At 39.3% G+C, this 21,806-nt stretch overlaps 2 protein-coding genes across 3 annotated transcripts; one reads left to right on the forward strand and one right to left on the reverse strand.

The window, feature by feature from the left end:
* Nucleotides 1-5,159: 5,159 nt before the first annotated feature.
* On the reverse strand, nt 5,160-14,678 carry QDPR (quinoid dihydropteridine reductase). Its single transcript, XM_027642929.1, has 7 exons — nt 14,534-14,678; nt 14,328-14,420; nt 12,824-12,920; nt 11,884-12,024; nt 9,524-9,632; nt 8,019-8,102; nt 5,160-6,037 (listed from the first exon to the last, which is right to left on the reverse strand). The coding sequence occupies exons 1-7, from the start codon at nt 14,615-14,617 to the stop codon at nt 5,929-5,931; spliced, it is 717 nt and encodes a 238-aa protein (XP_027498730.1). The 5' UTR covers nt 14,618-14,678; the 3' UTR covers nt 5,160-5,928.
* Nucleotides 14,679-15,064: 386 nt separating this feature from the next.
* On the forward strand, nt 15,065-20,557 carry CLRN2 (clarin 2). 2 transcript variants are annotated; one of them, XM_027642936.1, is made up of 4 exons: nt 15,065-15,177; nt 15,781-15,937; nt 19,686-19,865; nt 20,274-20,557. In XM_027642936.1, exons 1-4 carry the CDS (start codon nt 15,109-15,111, stop codon nt 20,537-20,539), a joined length of 672 nt encoding a protein of 223 aa, XP_027498737.1. In that variant the 5' UTR covers nt 15,065-15,108; the 3' UTR covers nt 20,540-20,557. The 2 variants fall into 2 exon arrangements, with proteins under 2 accessions (XP_027498737.1, XP_027498736.1); XM_027642935.1 differs by having other exon boundaries at nt 15,065-15,937.
* Nucleotides 20,558-21,806: the final 1,249 nt, after the last annotated feature.

Genomic DNA, 21,806 nt, shown 5'->3' on the forward strand with positions numbered 1-21,806 from the left:
TAAGTGAATTCATGACTGCATGCCAGCTAAACACTTTTTAACATCATTAATAACCTTCCTCCCCGCTCCATGTATCTTGCACGTAATTTTCATGCCTTTTTCTACGGCACTCAAGATATTTGTATGCAAAGCATGGTTTATGCTCTTCTTCCCTACCAGCACAATGAGGACAAACCCCCTCCAACAGGAGGAGCTTGGTGCGTGCCTGCAATTGCATCAGACAAGTCTTTCAACCCACCCCCTGGCAAGGTGGTAAAAGCAGGAGCCCCAGCGGACAGAGCAGTAGGAAAACCAGGAGGCAAAGTGGAGGAGAAAACCATTAGGAGCACAGCACTTCAACCTCCTACACTGCCTGACACCTCTCTGAGCAAATTTGGGCTGAGAGACTGTAATCCACAGGGAAAACAAGGGAAGTTGAGACTGGGAGGGGGGAGGATACATGTTTTTACACGTCTGTGAAGCCTCATATTGCTAATAGCGTGGTTTTCCTACATGCTAACTATACAGATGGTGTAAAGCCTTGCAGGATAACACTTTGGTTGAAGATGGGCCTGAATTTGCAAATAGGAAATTTTTTGGGGGGTTGTAAGGAGAAAGAAAATTTGTTATTAACGAAATTTAGTCATGTGAAAGATATTTATCAGGAAATGTGGATAAAGTAGATCATTAACCCCTGCTAGATTATGGGCTGCTTTGTTTGATTGGTGCAAAATTGTATGCATGAGGTACTTAGGACTTACATCGCTATGCCCTGCTGCCTGGGATAGAGTGCACTGATTTTGATAACTAGCAGCTGGCATTTTAAAAGCCTGGTCATTCCTCACATGGAGGATGGAGAAAAATCTGTGTCTCAGCATAAGAGAAGAACCGCAACAATGGGAAAAAATAACTTCTTGGGGGCCAAAGACACTCTTTTCTATCAGGTAATATTTGTGTATTGGCTTAAATAAAAAAGTTAACCATCACACTAATTCATGTGGATCCAGAATTAATATGGGGCCCATTTGTATGATTTCCTCAGCCCTGTCTCACTGAGGTACATTGATAGAAAGAGCAATTGGTTTGTTCAAAATGAAAATCAATACTGTATTTTTAAATTCCAGTTGTGATAGTCATTAAAAATTAACACCTGTTGTACTGGAGAGAAAATACCACTGTCTACTACCAGATACATAGTTTGGACAAACTTCCTGGCTGAGACAGTCATTGGCATAGTACTTCTGCAAATCACCAAATATGACTGGTAGCAAAGTAATACAACTTTGGCTTGAGGTCAAAATTTTACATTAATTTCAATGAACAAAAGAGGTATTTTGAGCTTCTATTATTGTACTCACTGAGATAACTGCATTTCATTCAAATGTTCTGATTTTCATCAGCAGATCTCAAAGCACTTTAAGATGGTCTCATATATATTTGGGATATGAGGTGCAGATGTAGAGATGTATTCGAACTCTTCCACCAGACCACTAGTCAAAGTAGGAATAGAAATAGAAACCAAGGCCTCCAATCTTAAGGCTTTTCTATGCTTTCCATTTGTAAGAATGTTGTAATTTTTATTTAATAACAGTGTTCAGGAAGAAGTTCATACAAGGAAAATACTATGATTAATGGTCTAGTTTTTATCTACAGAAGGTACTGGATAATGAATATAGAAATGAGTTGTGTGGCTTGCTACTTCTTTTAACCTCCTAAATAGCACTTTTTAAAAATAATATCCATTCCTTCATTTCACAGGCAAAGGACTTAAAACTTTTGTACTCAAAATCCCTTGTCTCCAAATTCTGTCTCTTTGTTAATACCAGTCCAGCCTGAACAGATACTGGTTCTTTTGGTAGGGTTAGGAAATTCGTATAATCCTTATGTGCAGTACAGCAATTAAATAATCTCTTTCTTTTCCTATTGTGTCCAAGCCCTTAAAGCTCTGTTACAGAATATTGATTGACACTCCACTTGCTGATAACACGTCAATAGTAATGCTACACCCTGCAGCGGGACTCTCATCACAGCACTGGCTTCTTTTTTTGTATTTTTTTTTATGTGTCTGTGTGGTGTTGTTGCTGCTGTTGTTTGTTGGGGTTTGTTGTCATTTTTTGAATTGTTTTGTTTGAAGCTGATGGAGTTGTTTCTGGAAGTGGAATAGGCTGCATGTGCTCGGTGTAGGAAAGGCCAGAAAGCTTGGACTGGGAGCAATAAAGCGAGAAAGGGGAATGAGCCTCTCAGTAGAGGCTGTGGGCACAACTAAAATCCTCACTAATAAAAAGAACATAGTTAGATATTCCTTAGCAGTAGAGAAATCTCCCCAATGCATTGGAAGTCTCTGCCCTCTACTGGCATTCCTGAAGATCAGCCTGGCTCAGCTGTGGGAGTCCGTGATCATGCCCCCGAGAGTCCTCGCAGACCATGTTGAGACTGGCCGTATTTATGGAACAAATCCTTCAGAACACGGTGTTTCAGGAAGTGCAAGAATGACAGTGTCTTACAAGGGATCTAAATCTCAAGTGACATTTGCTATTGACTTCTGCAATGCTTTTCAAATGTCTGCCTACTTCTCACCTTGTTCAACACTGTGAGGGTTAGTCTGAAGCATCTCCACAGTACCCATCTGTTTTCTTCCAGTGAGCCAATACAAGGAAGAAGAAAGATAATAAATGTTACATTTTGTTGTGGTGTTGGTTTTCATTCCACTACATTAAAAAGAAAAAAAAATCATGCTTGTTTAGCATAACTAATTATTTCAACAAAAGTTTTCAAACTGCAATTTTGGGGTAGTGTAGAACTACAACTGCTGAATGACTCAGTTACCATCGTATGTGGAAACCTTTCAATCTCTTTTCTTTGGAGGTAGGGCATGATTTTATATTTTGTGACAATTGTTATTAAATAATTGGTAGAAAACTAATTTTCCCATGAAAATATAACTTTGAAAGACAAATTAAACCCATTGGTAAAATATGTGAATTTCACTTCCCAGTGAACTCCAAAAAGATTTCAGACTCAGTCTTGCAATGAACCAAAGGTTCTGGACAGCAACAGGACCCTGCATGAGTCAGGCTCCACAGAACATCCTCTTTCCAGACTGCAGCTCAGGTTCTCACCCACTTAACACCTGGAATGTCAAAACCAGCTTCTTGTCTTTGGATTTGTAACGATACTACTGATATCCTGCTGTAAAAAATCTCTTTCACACTTATTTGTGTTTTATTAAAATATTTCTCTAAATCTGTAGGAAAAAAGTATTTGTACAGAATAAAAAAATGTTCGTGCCCTGATATTCTGACAAAGCCATGTTTTGTCTCTGCAAATTTGTGTGTGATGCCATGTGCAAAAGCCACCCCAGTCTGGGGAGATTGTAACAGTGTGTATGGATATACCATGCAATTGCATCATCTTTTCAAAGGCCCGTTGGTTCAGGTCTGGAAATATGCCTTGACAAACAATATTACCCCTGTGAAACCCAGAACACTGAGCACAAACAGATTGGAGTGTAAGAGCAAGACTGATCTGGCACAACTTGTGTTTTAACTTTCCCCAAACCTCACCAACTTCATTCTTCCAAAAATAATAGTAAGCATCTTTTAGAGGAGATTGTATAGAAAAGTGCCTTACTAAACTAGTATAAAACTTGCACAGTTCTAAATAAAAAAATGAGATAAATCCAGGTGGTTTATATATATATATATATAAGAAATTAATAAATATTGCATTCCTTAAATTAAAGGAAGATAAGCTTCTAACTTCTACAGTATTACATTGTTGTTAATTGTGCCATATAAATAACAAAATATGAACAATTCAGGGATTTTCATCAACACTAGTAGAAACTCATCAGGTACTCTGTTTCTGTAAGAAGCAGTAAGTTATCCCTGCCTGACCAGGGGGTTGGACTAGATAATCTTCAGAGGTCCTTTCCAGCCCAAACTATGCTGTAATTCTGTGAAAATCTTCACAACAGGCCTACAGTCTCCAGTTGTGTCTCTGTGTGTGTTCAGCATGGATTAACTCCTTGCAGTTCCCACAGGCCACACCTCTCCTCCTCATTGCAGCACCACCATATCTCTGGGCCTGCTGAAGGTGCCAGGCAACCCTGATGTTTGCAGTGTTGGGGCAGCTTCTTCTCCTAGACAATTAACTGAAACAAAATTTGTAGAAATACAGGATGAAAATGATCACATAAAGTCTCTTTTCCATCAAACTCCTCAGGTTAAATCTCTCACCCTTATCTGCAAGCTTGACGTACGCTGGCCTCATTGTCATACACTCACGTTCATTCTCACTCTCAAGCTTCAATAATTTCGGTTTTGTACCTTTCTGCTCATACCTGCAACTGATGAAAGTTAATCCAGTCAAGTCTTCCATTCACAATTATGTTTTAACACTATTCACTGCTTCAGCTAGCTTGGCAAAGGGAAGCCTTCAAATCATGTTAGCTTGTAGTATGTAGCTATCCCCTTTTCCAGGATAATCAAGCAACACCTCAGTGTTTCATTCCTTACCAGTGCCTTGCAGTTTCGGTCTGTACTCTCAGCCAATAGAAACTGCTGGTTCAATAGCATAGCTGAGAGTTTTACATTTAAAATCAAAAGCATATTTACAAATTGACAGTCCTGGACTGGTTTGATAGGACAGAAAAATCTCCCTCTCCACCTCAGCATCCAGCAAAACAAAATAAGCAAAGTGACAGTCATACCAAAACAGGCAATCATGCCATGTTAAAATTGACACAGGTACATAAGCCTTCCCAGTGGTAGAAGGTTTCCTGACTCATGGCAGTAAATCCTTCCCCAACATAACCCTGCAGTTGAGAAACAAAAAAGTGTAAAGAAAGAACATACACACAATTTTGTATATTCAATTGTTTTCAAGATGTTCCAAAAAATCTGACAGTACTAGTTCCATGTAAGTCTAGGCTTAGAGCAGGCAATGCTTTCACTCTGTGTCTGAACTGTATTTCCATGTAACGTAGCTGAATTTAAGAAAACATTTATGCATGGCTAGTAGATATTTGGCATCATTACCACAGAAATATATTTTATGCACCATGATCAGAATGAAATAAGTAAAAAATTAAGTCCTTTGTCATAACTGAACTCTACGTTCAATTAAACTGATTAAAATGTTATCTAGATATTGGGATTATAGTGACAGAGATGGCCCAGTATATAAAACAATATACATTTATTTAACACAAAAAGTTTCATATTCAAATAGAAGTGCATGCATGCTTTTTTTCTACAACTTTACGGCACTTTGGTTTCTAAAAAAGTGAAGAACCCTCATGACTAACAGAAAGACATACTAATCATTTGACAGAATGACTGTTTTATCCTACAACTGTAGGCTTGACAGCAGCTTATGAACTGTAAGGCAAACTAGGAACTCCTTCTCAAGTGAGTAATCTCTATGCAGTTCCATTAACTCAAGTGGAACATTCACAAGAAAAATGTTTCACAACTAGGACACGATATATGACTCCAATGTTTCCTATGGTTTACAGCCAACATAATACACAGCGGTGGCATTATATTGTCAGACAGAAAAAGACAGAGTACTAAAAGATTCACAGTAAGTTACCAGAAACACTTACTGACAGAGAAAAAAAATCCAACCATGTATGTGATCATATGACATCATTAAGCATAATTCCCATTTCACAGAAAACAGGTAAGTTGACATATAATGCTCAGAATTACAACATCTACAGACTTTAAAGCCTGCAACTTTCATTTAGAGACAAGTACTTGATATTATTTGGTAAACAAAAGCTGATAGCTCACAACTGACAGCACTGAAATATTACGTAAAATCTGGTTCCATTAATGGCATAAGTATAATCACTGGATACAGAAGACTATCCAAATTATACCGGTAGACAGATTTTCCACAGCTTCTCCGTCACTGAAGTTCCATCACCTTAAGTGACCGACATCAAAGATGTGCTGCTGAAACTAGTTCCGTCTTCCCACCTGTAGTTATCAACTGGATTAGACTCCCAGAGTTTGGTCGATTCTTTCCTGTTATCCAGTCATAAAATGTTCTGTTTTAAAATAAATGGATAAAACAGGCTGAAGAGGATAAAAAAAACCCTACTACTATCAAGTATACTGACAGGAAGCATAAAATAAAATAAAAGCCTATTTACTTTTCCTTCTTTTCCTACTGTTCTCTAGGGATTTCTATGCATTCTGTAAACTAGTGATGTGATCACTGGATTCAGACCCTCAAAGCTGAGCAGAGGTGCAGGGAAATCCTTAGGGCTTTACAGCACACACAGGGGATTTTCAGAACATCTCAGAGGAAAAGACCAGGAGCTTAAAATGTCAGAGTGGTGAGGTTTTTTCCAAGATAAAAAAAAATTGAAAGGGGAAGAGGGGCCGCTTCATATATATATGTTATATATATGACTTTATAACATATATATAAGAAACACAGTTTTGTGGCTAGGATAGAGTTCCTAAACCCATTACTCTGCCAACAGGCCATTATAACACTTCGATATTTAACTATGAAAGTGGTCTCAGCAGAGGCACAAAAAGCCTTAAGAAATCCAAAATAGTGCTGAGTAAGATGGATTCATTTTAGGTAGAATACAGAACACTTCTTATCAAAATGCAACACAGAAAGTGCAGTATATTCTAAAGGTCCATCAACCCTTGCAATAATGCAGACATAGCAACTGCCATGTTGGAACATTCCACTATCTGACAACAGCTTCCAGGGCACAAAATTCAAATGCCATGAAGGAAAGGATTTCCTGCATCCTACCCAGGATGCAGATGTTGCCAACACTTTAACAACATTGGATGTTTTCTGATGCACAGACAATGAGATTTTCAGTTTTCTAAGCTGGGGTTAAAGTTTAGGGAATTAGAAACAAAACAAATCAATCAACCTAATTCTCCTACAAGGTTAAAATACTTAAAAGTTAAACTTAAAAAAATTAATTTGCAGAACTACAACATCTGGCTAACCAGCCTCTCAGAGACTCTGCTCCCATCTCTAAAGCACAATAAATTAAAGATCTTTTTATAAACATTTTTAGGGTAACTAAAGTCAATTGATGGGGCCCTTTTAAAGAGCCACATCAGACAGCTGCATAGGCTGCAACTAAACAGCTGCAACCAAAACCATTTCTGACTCTGGCATCCAACTCAAAAAAGTTCACATAAAGGAGGAAATCGTATGTCAGAACTAAACTACTCTCTGAACAATTAGTAATAGGTAAATCCAATTTCAGCATCAGTTTTAAATGACTTTAAAAATGTGTAAGATTTTCATTTTTTTGTAAAAAATGAACATGTATCCAACTTTGTTTTACCTCAAAGGGGCAAGACAGTTGTACCCTTATTTTCTTCCTTTTGACAGTTTACCCTCAGTGGAATGTGTGCTACTCCCCATCACAGGGCAGAAGGCAGTACTCATGCTGCACCTTCTCTAACAATGAATGAGAACAGTAAAGCAGATAATTGCAGCCTGCCATTAGATAAGCTACAGCTGAAGTTTCAGCATTTTGCAACATCATTCAAGACAAGACTTTGTAGATGACAAAAAAAAATATCTTTATTGAATTTTTCTAAACAAGAGCAGGAATTTTGCCAGTTGAGAGAACTGAACTAACACACTGTAAACCAGGCAGTAAAGAGTGTTTAAAAAAAAAAGAATCCCACCCAAGTTTACATGCCTATTTGCAGTTTATCTTTAAGCCAGGTGTCTCCTGCACCTGCTGTCTGCAATTTAATTTGTTTACAGGCTTTATGAGATTCTCTGGCTTCCAACTCCTTAAGGCTATCTCCCTTGCTGAAATAACTCGTGTAGAGAAGCTGAATTTGATGGAGTTGGGCTAATTTTCTCCAGTTCAGAAGTCTGTCCAATAAAACCCAATGTGATTTAGAAACATACACAATGAGGAAACAGTGGAGGAAAAAACCCCACTCAAATCCAAGGCAGCTATTTAAAAAGAACATGCACTAAGGTGCAGCCTCAAGAGGTTCAGTGAGGAATTGCTCATGGATACTCACTCTGCAACGAATTCTAAGGGTGTCCAGGAGCTGAAATCTGCATCAGGCATTGATTTCCTGTTTGCCGGTGTATCTAAGGTAACCCTGTGATTAAAAAAGATAAGACAAACCTTTTCTTTACACAATCATTTTTCTGATGAGCACCATCTGCTTCAAATCATTGCTGTAACATATGCTTGACTTTTAGACCACGTGGTATGGATTTCTCTTGCATCTTCCCAGCGTGTTACCAGCATATAGTCATCAGTTTCAACATTTATCCAAGGCTCCAACCTATAATCTCTCACCTTTCTGGCTCACAGAGGAGTTGCCCATTAGGGCAATCACTTAGCCTGCAGCTCCCTTCCCACCTCTCTCATGCAGACAGGGAATGGCAGTAATATGCTTGTTCACATGCACTGCACAGCATATGTGCACTACATCCATGTTTTCAGACAGCCTCATGCCAGCTGCAAATGCAATGATTAAGTGCACAAACATAGGAAGTTTTGACTTTGATTATATATCTTTACACTCCACACAGTGATATTAAGGGGTGAACTTTTCACAACTCCCTCACTGAGATCCTGTTGACAATCCAAGGTATATTTACCCTGGAAAAATTCACTCAAGGGCAGAATTTTGCATGAGAACTACACAAGTGCAACATGTGCACAAATCCAGTGATGTTGGAGTCTGCATGCCAGTGGAAGGTGCTGTCAATTATCCAAACACATTTAATGCCGTTCCTCTCTGACCTAAAGACATGTGCATTAAGAATGTGTGTGTGTGTGTGTGAGGAAAACAAAAGCAGGGAGAATTCAGGTAGTGTTCGAAATTCCCATACAGGACTCTTTAGTTTTTATTTTTCGGTCCTGATTTAGAAACAGACCTAGCAAGAAAAATACTTCTAATTTTTGCAGCAGAATTGATAAAATTAGACATAGTGAAGACCTACTAAGCCATCCACTTCTTACTAGCTTTCCTTGTCAAAAAGAAAACTGACAGGCAAATATAAGCTAAACTTTTTCTTTTCACAGATCCTCAAAGTGACCTAATTTTACTAATCACACATAGATATGCAGCACCTTAGGAAAAGCATCTTTAACCAAGTGAAAATGTGCCAAGTAATCCTTTGCTTTACTGCTATCACACAGCTAAGTCTAAAACTGCTGAATAGCTCGTATCATTTTTAGAGTTCTATTTATACTGAAAAAAAGAGAAATCACACTTTAATGCATGGCTACAGTCAAACTGGTTGAAAATGAATTAAATTAAATTTTAATCCCAACATCCACTACAGTTTTGCAAAGGAAAGGAAAGGAAGGTAATCATGTTTAGGGTTTCTTGGATATCATTTTGTTCACACTTTCAAGATTACCCCCTTTCTTTGTGAAACTGTAAGAAGGTCTGAGAAGCTGTTTGTGTACTGTGAACAGGACACTACAAGCATATCTGTGTGGCTCTAGGTTACAGCAGTAATTAAATAAAACAACACAGGCAGAGACAACTAAGCAACTACTTACGGTAAAATGGCAACAGCAGCAGAACCAGATGGCAAACCACTACTGGCACCAGCTAAACTCTGACAAAGCTGATGCACTGCTCCTTTGGCCATGCCATAGGCAATCATCCCTAACAATTAAAAACAGGCAAATTAGAGCACAATCAAAACAGCTCTCAATATCATCAGTAACATGATAGAAACTCAAGACTGTTTGGTGAATATTAAGGCCACTTACCACAGCCAGAACAGAATCAGACTTTTAAAACATATATTTTAAAAGCGAAAAAATGGAAGAAAAAAACCCAAAAGCTTTCACTAGACATCCAGGAACTGTCACAAAACTCAGTTTACTCAGCACTATAGAAATAAGCAGCTTACTGAGTTAAGCACATTTAGTTATGCACCAAAACGTGCTTTGAAGGATGTGACCTAGAGGGCTGAGCTTACAAATGTAACAGTAAGTGCAAAGATGCTCATAGACTTTATTAAGGTGATCATCCATTAGTTTTTATCATATGACTAAAGTATTTGCAGGTTTGGATCCAAATATATACAGTTCACTTCTCTCCTGAACTGTAATTCACTTGGTCAGAATTCCAGGTCTGACAGGGCATTCAGGGAAAGCCACGGAAAAAAAAACAAAACAACCCTCATGGTAGAAAAATTACTAAATAACCTGCAGGGAAAGTAAACTTCTTCCTAAACACTGTTGTTTTCTAGGTAGATGGTATTTAGCAGTGCAAGAGCAACAGCAATGAGAGCATAAGGCATGCAGGTCAGGTACTTTCTATCTTTCTTTCTACCAATCTATATAGCTATACAGCCCCTTTCCAGTGTTCCTGTAGACGTATTTTGCATTGTAGAAATATTTCTGTTATATTCACTTAGACAAATTGTATAGGACCTGTTTCTGCTAGGAGGAATCATGGACAGCACTAGCTAACTTATTTTATTGTCATGATAAAAATATTTGCATCTCTATCACATTCTCGTCTTGTCTAAACCAAGCACTCTAAGTCTTCTTAAATCTTTTCATGCTTAATGCATTTCTTAGCTATCACTATCGCACTGCTGCTGTAACTATTAATGCAATTTTCAGTGTTCTTCAGCCTGCATTATCTGAGACAACATTTTCTCATAGGAAAAGAAAGATAACACTAACAGCAAACAAGAAAAACATTGTTTCTTCCAGAAGGGTTGGTAGTAACAAGCCTAGCAAGGCATATTTGCAGAAATTGAGTAACAACTCTTTCCCAATTCTTCCTGAAGTTAATAAGTTGCATATGTTTGCCCTAAGCACTGCTGTGATTTTTAGAAAAATCCAGACTAGCTGAAATCAGCTAGTTCAAAACAGGAAAGCAAATCACTTTGATTCCTGTGTTGTGGTCCCTACCTCCCAAAACCACACAAACAAAAACCAGGAAAGTTTGCCAGAATTAACATTTTTTCATTTTTATGTGGTCAGTCAGCAGTACATTGTAAATTATGCCTTTTATCTTTGGACTATAACAGATGCAGCTGTAAACACAGAAGATAAACCATTAACTAGAAAACATAGCATATTTTTCCTGAAAAGTTTTATATTCATAAATTCAGTTTTCCTGAACAGTTTTATATTCATATATTGCATATGTTTTAAAATCTTAGTACCTGTGTCTCATAAAAATATTGTTGAAGTGACACGAATAAAAGATTGGGAAATAGGAGTATTTGTCTCAAACTTTCCTCTTGCTGCCTGTGGGCTTGTGTGTCAGTGCCTTTTTTTTTCTGATTTTGAATTGCTCCCAGATTTCTTCCTCCATGCAGATCAACATGGTTAAGAAGTGAGATTAAAAATCCAATAAAGTTCATATTAAATAGCTAGCAGAGGGCAAAGCCAACAGTCAACAAGCTTATCTATGTCTGAAGCAAAGGTAGACTGGAATCAGAACATGAACAGGACAAGCACAGTAATCAGAATCAGTTGAGTCATCATCAACAGAAAAACTGGTCAAATAAGGACTCTGTCTTTCAGAACACAAATAGGAAAATTAACTTTATCTAAACACTTACAGATTGCTGTGTACTTCTAGTCTTAATTTCCAAACTCTTTTTCTATATCATATATTAGCCAAGTACATTTCACCAAATCAATGTCAAGTATTATTTAAATACTGATTTTATGTGTTTGCACTCCAGCTTTGAGAAATTCAGTATTGCTAACTATAAAATTACACTTTCCCTACATATTTCAGCAGCAATTTTCCATTTGTACTAGAAGTCAAGCAACTGGGGAGAGAAACCACTGTTTCACAAACAAGAATGGTCAGACGAACAGACATCTCTAACTGCTGTTGTCCCTGCAGCCATGGTGCAGGGATATCATGCACTGCATTTTACCTGGGGTTCCAGATAAAGCAGCTTGAGCTCCTGTGAGAGTCAAGAGACCACCTTCCTTCAGATGTTTTGTTGCTAGGTGGCTGGAAATAGTTGATGTCCAAACGCTCTGCTTCCACATCAGATCACAGTTCTTGTATAAAGCTGATTAGAAAGAGAATTAGCGAAATTAGCTAAAAGGTGGAAGACCTCTAATTCCAATTTTCTTAGTGTCCCACAGAGTGCAAAAGCACTATGAGAACACGCTTTCTACCATTTTCTACTTTCACACTGTAAAATATCCATTTATGTCTTTTGCATCTTCTTTTGCTTTGAGCCTGTAATGTCTGAACTGGAAGGGAGAAGAGAAGGACACGTTTTACCAGATTTACTCCAGTCAGAAAACAAGGCTATTTTTCTTCCTGTATCTCTACAGTAGTGGGTAAAGTATAAAATTTCACTCTGAACATTACATGTTTAAAAGCCCTTTTTAATCTGAAGGGCTTTGTCTGTAGCATGATTTTGGGTCACTAGGCAGTGCCTTCCAATATTGTATTGCACAGCAACACCTCAGAGAACTACAGGAGGCAACTGAGCTTCTATTCATAAAGGAATTAATAGGGAAACATCAATGTTTCCATTCAGCACTGTCTTTCGCAACTTGCCTGACACGGGTAACCTTGGCAAAGTCAGCTTAACAGTGCTGAAACTCCTTCATTTTCATAAAAATTGGTGTGTCAACAAACACCACTAAGGAAACAAAGTGCTCTGCAAATTTAACAGGCAAGGAAAATTAGAAGCACTAAGAAGCACTGTGACTAAGCTATTTTGTACTTTTATGCTCTTGTCCTCTTCTGGACTAGGAAAGAAAGATAATCTCAAATACCTTTATTACCACAATTTTTAAGGATTCCTTTCAGATATCATTCATGTTTTCACCAGCACACATCTACCAAAATCTTACATTTGGCTTTGGCGCTGCCTCCAGCCCATCCTCCTGCTACACACAAGATTGCATCCACCTTTTCTTCACCAAGAAGTTTTCCAATCTCTGCTGTCACCTTCAATACATAGAACAAAAACATACTGAAAACACTGAATCAATAAGGTAAAGGAGTAAATATCACAAATGCCATAAAGTTACTTTTTTCCACCTATATAATTAAGTAAAACAATACACAGTAATTTAAACAGCTATAGAAAATTAATATTTATGAGCCACAAACTCAAAACAAAATAATTATGTTGAAAGATAACTGTAGATGACTGTCAGGCCAATGAAAGTCAGACCATACAGTGTGTGATGCCACTGGAAATAACTGACCTGAGCAGGATTGAAACATCTGACCTTTATCAATATTGTTAACAAAAATTATTGACTTACTTTTGACCAGTTCTTCTCTGGGTATGGTGCTGTTTAACATGGGAAATGAAACTCCAGGTCTGATCAGGACTACTGGTGTCACTTTTGATGACAGTGCCAGAGATGAAGAACTAAAGATTAGCCTTCTTATTGCTTCTATTTAGACCACAACCATCAGTTTGAGTCTGGCCCCTAAATTTGAGTTTGTATGGTTTTAGATATCCTATACCTTTTTCTCTCTCTAATACAAAACCTCAAAACTGGTAATGAATTTGTTGGCCATGAATTTTCTCTGCCTAAGTGAACAGTAAACAATTCATCTCTCAACAAAAGAACAAAAATCCACTGGTTTTCAAAAAAGTGCATAGAAAATTGTGTTGCAAATATTCTACATTATTCTTTAAAAGCCTTAAGAGTTGTATAGCTATAATGAAAACATATTGTCTAAAGATTCAGTTTATCAGTAAGAGAAATAGGTTCAAAAGTTAAAATTCAAAAAATAGATCCTATATGTTGAGAAAAAAGCAAAACAGTTCTTAGGCTAGCTCAGAGTCTTCCATATTTACCTTTGTGCATTCCCTAGGAATCCCTCAGTGCTTTGAGCACATCATCTACCTATACACAGTGCATTTATGAGATAGGATATTTAAAAGAAGCATTGCATTTTAGGATGTCCTTATTCATCTTCATTACAGTCACCTGGTTCAGTTTGAAACTTTTAAAGTCACAAAGACAAAAACAAAGTAAACTGCCTTATGTGTTGAACCTCCAATATCCAAGATCTTTCTGCATATAGGTGCAGTTAAAAAGAATTAAAAAAAAAAAAAAAAAAAGAAAAAAAAAGAAAAAGAAAAAAGAAACGACAAGCAGAAGCATAAGGACCTTGGGGCTCGCTGTACGGCTGCAGAACCGCTACTGGCCGGGCTCCTGCTTCCTGCATGAGGCCGGACCCACTCCCGCAGCCGCGGGAGAAGGGTTGCACACACCTGAGGGAAGGCTGAGAGCATCGCTCGGGAGAAGGGATGCACACACTCAGGGGTAGGCTGAGTGCATCGCTCCACCTCCTCACTCGGCATTGCCAGCCCCGAGCCCGCCGCCAACCCACCTGCTCGGCCTGCTCGGGGAAAGAGTCGGTGGCCCTCACCACCACGTTGGCGCTGGCGTCCGCGTTCTCGGCCAGGTCGATGCTGGCGACCCACTGCGGCGGGAGAGGAAGGCGCGTTATCGGCCCCGCAGCGCCCGGCCCGGCGGGGCAGGGACGCTCCCCCCGGCGGGGTTCCCCCGCCTCGCCACCCCCGGCCCGGCGCTTACCCAGTTCTTGGCCTTGAAGTACCGCACGCACTGGGAGCCCAGCGCCCCTCTGCCCCCGTACACCAGCACCCTGCCCGCCGCCATGCCCGCTGTCAGACCCGGCTCCGCCGCTGCTGCCCGGCCCGGCCCCGCCCGCGGATGGGGCCGCCCCAAGGGGCGGGAGAGGGGCGGCAGCCCCGGCCGGGGGTGGTGCAAGGGGAGGGTCCGGCTCTGCCCACCCGGGACTGTGCCGAGCCGGGAGCGAAAGTCCCGGGACCTCGTCCAAGCCACAGCGACGGACTCTGTTACCCGCCCCCAGGGGCTACTGCGGGGGTTAATTAATTAATTAGTGGTTATGAAGGTCCCCGCAGGGCTCGAGTAGCGGTAACCGTAGAAGTGCTGGCAATTACGGTCGGTTTCCTTTAGCACTCCTGTATCGCACCTGTAGCTTGAGTTACGCCGCTGCAGCCCCCGAGCACCTGGGCTATGGCACGGCTGGCCGGGCCTCCCCGGCTGAGGGGGGCTCTGCGCGCCCCGCTGTCCTTCAGAGCACTCCAGACACATCACTTCTGTCTCTCAGCTGACAGGCTTTAGCGATGGAAAGCACCGCTCCGAGCGCATGGACGGCCGCGGGAGCTGTGACAGTTGTGACATTTAGAGGCTGGGTGGGAGCAAGGGCCGGAAGAAGGTAGCTCAGCATGGCTGAGGTGCTAGCCGAATCCTCCGGCCAAATTATGTGGTTTTAATGCTTTGCCCCTTGCACACAGCTGGTTACCCGCTTTTTAAAATAATCTAAAAAACTGGATTCTTTTAGTTTTCTTTACATGAGGTTACAGTAAAGAACTTGATGTCATTTGAACATGACAATTAAGCCTCTGATGAAACATTAGCCAGGCGATAGAGATAGGATTACTTGTTGCAGAAAGAAGCATCACTGCACTACAGCATAATGAAGCTGTTACTTGCAGCCATTTCAGGATGTTGTCGCAGCAAAACATATTCTAGACTTTGATTTTTAACAGTACAGATTAATTGCTGGAGCTTCAAAATACAAAGAGAAGTGTTTTGAAATGCCTGCTATTCAGCTGTGGATTTCGGAGCATGAGAAAAAATGGGAAATATGCCTGACTGCTGCAGAGAGGCCTTGGAGATGATCCCTTGAAAGCACTAGGATGCCTGGCTGCTTTAAAAAGACGTTATTTGCCTTGGCTTCTCTAATAAGTTTTGTGTCTTTTATCTTAATTGTTGTTGCAATGGGGACCCCAAAGTGGATGACAGGAAAGATTCTTTGCAAAACAGGAGCTGATTTGGTCAATGCCACAGATCCAGAGCTGGTCAAGTTCATTGGAGAAATTTACTATGGACTCTTTCGGGGCGGCAAAATACGCCAGTGTGGGTTGGGCGGGAGGCGTTCCAAATTCACAAGTAAGTACAATTTTGGTTGAATCTTTTGTCTAATGTCTAGTTCAAATATAGCACTCTATTCTTTTTGCTTACAGACCTTGTAGAATGCAAATTGTTATTATTAAATAAATTTGTGGCTGACTTGTGGTCATTATGGTTTGGTGTCTGAGTGTAAATATAAAATCCCTATCATTTCAAGCACACTTTTTGCTCCCAATTATGTTCTGTAACCTGAAATCAAGATGGGGAAAAAAATCCCTAAGGCTAGATGGAGAGTTTCCTTTTAGCCTCATGAAGGGAGTGAAAGGCATCTGGAGATGACCCTGTAAATTACACTTTCCCCTTGATTGACTCTTTTCATACCAAGTGTTTCTCTGCCATCTGTCTGTCCTTACTTTCTCTGTCGAACGTCTCTGAGGTTTTTTTCCCTTTAGCAAGCAGAGATTTATTTAGCTGGCCACATCACCGTATTTCTCTAGCTGTCCTAATGCAAATGTCTGCCATAGCAGATACTGCTAAGTTTATTAACATGTTGAAGAAATTTTTACCTTCTTTTCTGTAAACTTTGGAGAGAAAAAAAATGCTGAACTCTTAAAAAATGTAGGAACTCTTATAAATTTATTCCTTTTAACATTAAAGATTTTCTTGAGGTCTCAAAAGCATTCAGCTGTACTCTGGATGATTTCCAAATTTCACTCATTCTGTGCCATAGGGAAAATGATAATTTGCATTGAAGATTTTTAGTTCAGTGTGCAGATTGACTGCAACTTAAACCAATACGAGTTGAAGCTGCTGCAGTCTCACCCTCTCCCTAGCCCACAGCAGTGCTATCCTGCCCTATCCTTCGCAATGTCTCTGGTAGTTATGGTGGTGTAGTTCAGAAGTTAAGGTGGCCAAAAAAATTAACCTACCAAAAAACAGTTGTTTTCCTATAGGATTGCGGCTGACTACACAACTGCACAAACACCTCTATAAAAACTTGAAGGCAGGTAGGACTGTGAGACTTCAGAAGGAATGGAGAGAAGAACCAGAGCAACCTCTGCTTAGATCAGCATGACCAGTTGTTAAGCTGGATAAATTTGGACTTGCTGCTTTTGCAATAACCAAGTTCTTATTCAAGCTCTGACTGCAGCTGAAACTTCATGACATGGATATAGCAGTCATGGTCATCCAGTCTCAGTTCTCTCATCCTATCCTGTCAGAGAGAATGAGGAAAAAAGTATCTCCTTTAAATCTCTGTACAACCTTCTGGACTCTTTAATAAACTTTCTGATTTTTTACTCTGTAACCTGAGAGGAAGGCCTAAGGTTCCACCATCACTCTGGACTACATCGATTCATATTTGGAGTACATGATCTTATACTCCTTAATAAAGCTGTCACTGAAGCTAGTAAGAATTTTGTCTGTTAGAACTCTAAAATTGGGTCATTAAGTGCAATGGGTACAAATATGCATTTAGGTCAACAAGTAGCCCAGAGTTTTTCCCTTTTAAATATTCTAATAACTATCAGGTTTGATATTTTCACAGTACTGGTTTCAAACAACAGTACACAAAGCTGTTAAACACTTTTGCACAAGGGTGAGCAGAACTCACTCTGGGGGTTCTGAGTTTGACTTGACTTTTTTCGCTTTGAATGTCCCCCTTAATCTACAAGCATTCTGAATTTACTGGGGAGCAAGAACTGTGAGACTTTTCTTGGGGAATGAGTTAACATAAATGGACATTGCATAGAGCAAAACAAGGCTAGCACCTCAAACACTGCAGTAGCTCTGACACTTTGGAATTTGCAATAATTTACTGTTACTAGTACAATGCCTTTCACTGTGTTAACTAGAGTAGGTTTATGGCTGGCACACTCTTTTTTAGCTGGGACAGTGACAGCATGACTCAACTGCCGTGATAGGTACCCAGTACTATTTTGTACTCCTCAAGGTGTATCATCTGGTCTCCAGTTCTACTTCTGGAGGTGTCCCATACATAATGCAGCATGTATGTTAGACCCACGTGGTTGTTATGATAGTCCTAAGGCATCTAAGTTGGTATAAAATGCTTATGTTTTGACAGCTGAATCAAGCCCTGAGAATGAGCTGGGGAAGCCAGGCATTTTGCCTGTGCATAGCAAACACTGCTGGAATGTGTCAGGAGCCTCCATGGCAATATCCTTCCTGAGGATTCTTATTTCTGCATACTAAGCCAGACTCCCTGGTCAGGTCTTTGGGATTTGGCTGAGAGCCTCAGAAAAAAGACCAAATAATCCTTACAGTTACTCAAAAATCTCTGCTGGTTTGTAGGAAGGCTTAATTCTATGTGCCTTGTTGTTACACTGCCAGTTATTTTCCAGTCAGGAAGCTAGTTTTTGGCTTCCCATTTCTCATATGTATGTCTGATTCTCATTTATTTCCCTCCTTTCTTCTTCTTGTTGGAGTCTCTTCTGTAGCTCATATGTATACCAGGCCCACCTACGGCCCCAGAATGAGCTACTGAAGAGGTAGAACTGTTGAATTTTTGTATGGAATTTGTACAGTATGAATTTTTCTGCATAATCTACTGGAATTTTGTCATGTCATGACCAGATTGTATGCCTGACACTCACTGTTACATCTACCAATTATTACTGCCTACTTTTTATGTGGCTTGTTTAGACTTTTTTTTTCAGTTATGAAGCACAGGAAGCAATCTGTTTATTGGTTTATGACACAATGTACCTTCCTTTTAGTAGTTTTTTAGTAATTAAGCAGTAAATTCTTCAAAACATATGTGAGTGTGCACTGCTACACCACCTGAAGGTCTCTTCTTGATCACCTTGTATTTTAGGTTCCCTCTCAATCAGCCTCTCTCTTTTTTGTCAATCAGCGTGTCACCTACAATTCCCTACTCACATTTCTTCTGATTCTCTTACTAAAGGGCTGCAGGATAAACTAAATACTCAGGTGCACATTTCCCTGCTGCTCTCCAATCTGGCCCCCCAATTAAGTAATTGAGTCTGTGAAGACAAAAAGAAGAAAGTTATCACTCTTTAGAGACAGATGAGTGATAGGCTGCTGAGGGAGAGCTCATGCCTATAGCAGAACATGTGAGCACTTCACTGAAAGCCCATCTGACTTCAATACTTTACAAGCTTCCTACCGATGTAGCTAAAGCTCTGCCAGACATCCAGAAAGGCATAAAGGAGTCATAAACACTAGATGAGAAACCAAGAAGGGAATTGGAATCTTAAAGTGAAAACCTGTGGGATTAGAAGTGTGAAATTAGGGCAGATCTCACTTGAGCCGCAGTGAAGAAAGGGAGAGAGAGAAAGAACGTGAGAAAATAAACACAGAAGGAAGTCATACTATTTAAGGTAGCAAGGGCCTGGACAAGGAAACTGGGACTGTCAGACTTCAAAGGGATAAGACTGACAGCATGGGACAGGAATGGGAAGCTCAAAACCATGAGTTTGGTTTGAGGAACAGAGACAAAAAGGAGCAGATAATACAGTAGTGGTGATAAAGACATTAACACAGCTAGATAAATAAACAGGACTTAAGCCTGAATCCTTATTCACAGACCCTATGTAAAGGATTATACCTGTAGCAGAATATCCCTGCTTAGTCTGATATACTGAAAAATAAAACATCATGAACTAAGATGTGCGTAACTAGCTGAATTGAACACCTCTGTAAAAAATATAAAGTAGTAAAATTCGAGTTTGAAGCACCAGCACAGTGTGATGTTTACCATCATCAAGAAAAACTACATACTTAATATGTGATTCTTTTTTCTTGACAGTTTTCCCACACATGGTGAAAAAGCTGAATACAGGCTTGCATGTGATGATCATAATGTTCCTCTGTGTGGCCATTTGCTTTTCTCTGGTCAGTTTTGGATTCTGCATTCTTAATGCAATAAAAGTTCCTTACCGGGCTATTAAAGGTCCAGCAGGAGTATGCCTTTGGAACTTCCTTGCAGGTAAAGTCATTTACCAGCACTTTTTACTACATTCATACAAAATGGTAATAAAAGTTCCTTCTCTTGCCTTATTAAATATCTTGTTTACTCGAAAATGAAGTTAACAGTGAATTCTCATCTATCTAAACAGAACTCCCAGGTGGCATCTTCGTTTACTGTGTCTAGTCAACATTTAACAGGAGCTATGAATGCCAGCCTTTAGGTTCCATGTCACTGATAAAAGGACTTTATTACAAACATTGGTGTCATGTTTGCCCATACAATAAGGTGTTTAAGCCATGCCTATGTCTATCCCTGCTCTGTATATTGCTCACTGTGGTATTCAGTAAGTTTTTTGAAGCACAATCAAAATGTCTGTCTTGTTTTGATTATATAACAAGGGTGAATACTTCTTTCATTTTGTTGCAGGTGGATTTGTAGTACTTGCAGTCACCAGCTTTATGGCTGCTGTGAAACTTCATCACCTCACAGAAAGAATTGCCAATTTTCGGGAAAATGTTTTTCGATTTCTTGTCTTAGAAGAACGCTTTGAAGACTGTTTTTGGATTTGTGTGGCAAGTGCCACAGCACACGCAGTGAATTTGCTGGTAATAGCCATCAGTGGGATTAATTTTCCTAAAATTAAGCCTAAAACAGAAGAAGTGAATGTTACAGCAGAAGATATCATGTACTAATAAATCTATACAAAACTACTTCAGTTAAGTGAACTGTTGTAAAAGAAACAGCTTCTTGGCTCTTCAACCTTTGATTTGGATGGACAGTTTAGTTATCAACTCAGTAAAGATGTCAGTCTACAATACCAGCAATTAACATGTCTGTGAAAAAAGAAAAACACAAATACTATAAATATCATTATTCTCAAAACTGACTGCTATCTGCAGTAAATATATGCTGTTTCTCAGATTTTAGAAAATTCACACTTTAAACCTTTAGAAAATAAGGGTAAAATATGATTTCATCAAAACCAAGTCTCTTCTTTGTTTAGAAGAAAATTTGTTATCACAAGTCTCTGAAAGGTTGTTTCAAAACAGAAAGAAAAGACACTTGCCAATTACTTTCACCTAATTATCTAGAAAATGCTGAGAAGGACATATAAAATATATTTTATGATGCTATACCATATTGAAAGAGAAAACATCATCTGTGAGGCTAAAGCTAAGAGGCCGGACAGGCAAAGTATGCATGAAATGTTTTTAAAACAGAAATTATCCAACCCCACAAGGCAAAGAAGTGAGAAATGTAAAGTTTATGGGATGCTATTAGTCTACGAAAAGAAATTATTAGTTGCTAGATAAAGGTTTCATGGCAGCTTTTGGAAGAAAAGTAAACAGGTTTTAAGTAATAGTGCTTTTAGATAACAGAAAATAATGATCTGACAGATTAATTATCTTTAGAACCTTGTCAATTCTTAGGTTTGTATGAAATCAGGTAAAAGTGATGTATGATGAAACAGTATTAAAATGAATAAAAATGGTTAAATAGATGGAAAAGTTACTTTCTTAGGAAGTACCATAATTTTGACAGGGGTTCAACCAGTTATGAGGAAAGAATATATTTGAGTAAAGAACACGCCATTAAGCATGGTTACAGTGGCCTCTACCATCTTCGGTTTTGGCTCTTCAAGGCTAGCAGGATTATGAGTGAAGCAGAAATTTGTGAGGGTGCCTCTGCAATAGTCCCTAATAACCTGTCTTCTTCAAGACAGCATTACCCATGAGATTTTTAGGAGCACTGCTTTATTTTTTTTAAAGTCACATAAAATTTAAGAGATAGATGGAAAGTTATGATAAGTCTAGGGCACTGTTACAATTTTAGCATAAAGGAGGCTCAATAAAGCAGAAAAAGTAATTCCTAGTTTACAACAACTACTTACTTCACTGCTCTAATTTTACTGGTGCTTTCACTCAGTCTATACCCTGGGCCACAACTCCAGGAAGATGG

This window comes from Corapipo altera, unplaced genomic scaffold, assembly GCF_003945725.1.
Source record: "Corapipo altera isolate COAL_440 unplaced genomic scaffold, ASM394572v1 22, whole genome shotgun sequence".
In the NCBI taxonomy this organism is placed as follows: Eukaryota; Metazoa; Chordata; class Aves; order Passeriformes; family Pipridae; genus Corapipo; species Corapipo altera.

Excerpts from the sequence above, each read along its gene's own strand:
- CLRN2 (XM_027642935.1), top strand. The coding sequence starts at position 15,685 with ATGCCTGGCTGCTTTAAAAAGACGTTATTTGCCTTGGCTTCTCTAATA. Across the intron at positions 15,938-19,685 it reads GAGGCGTTCCAAATTCACAA|TTTTCCCACACATGGTGAAA; the intron begins GTAAGTACAATT and ends TTTTCTTGACAG. Across the intron at positions 19,866-20,273 it reads CCTTTGGAACTTCCTTGCAG|GTGGATTTGTAGTACTTGCA; the intron begins GTAAAGTCATTT and ends ATTTTGTTGCAG.
- QDPR (XM_027642929.1), bottom strand. The coding sequence starts at position 14,617 with ATGGCGGCGGGCAGGGTGCTGGTGTACGGGGGCAGAGGGGCGCTGGGC. Across the intron at positions 14,421-14,533 it reads ACTTCAAGGCCAAGAACTGG|TGGGTCGCCAGCATCGACCT; the intron begins GTAAGCGCCGGG and ends CTCCCGCCGCAG. Across the intron at positions 6,038-8,018 it reads CCCTTAGAATTCGTTGCAGA|AACATTTTATGACTGGATAA; the intron begins GTGAGTATCCAT and ends ATTTTAAAACAG.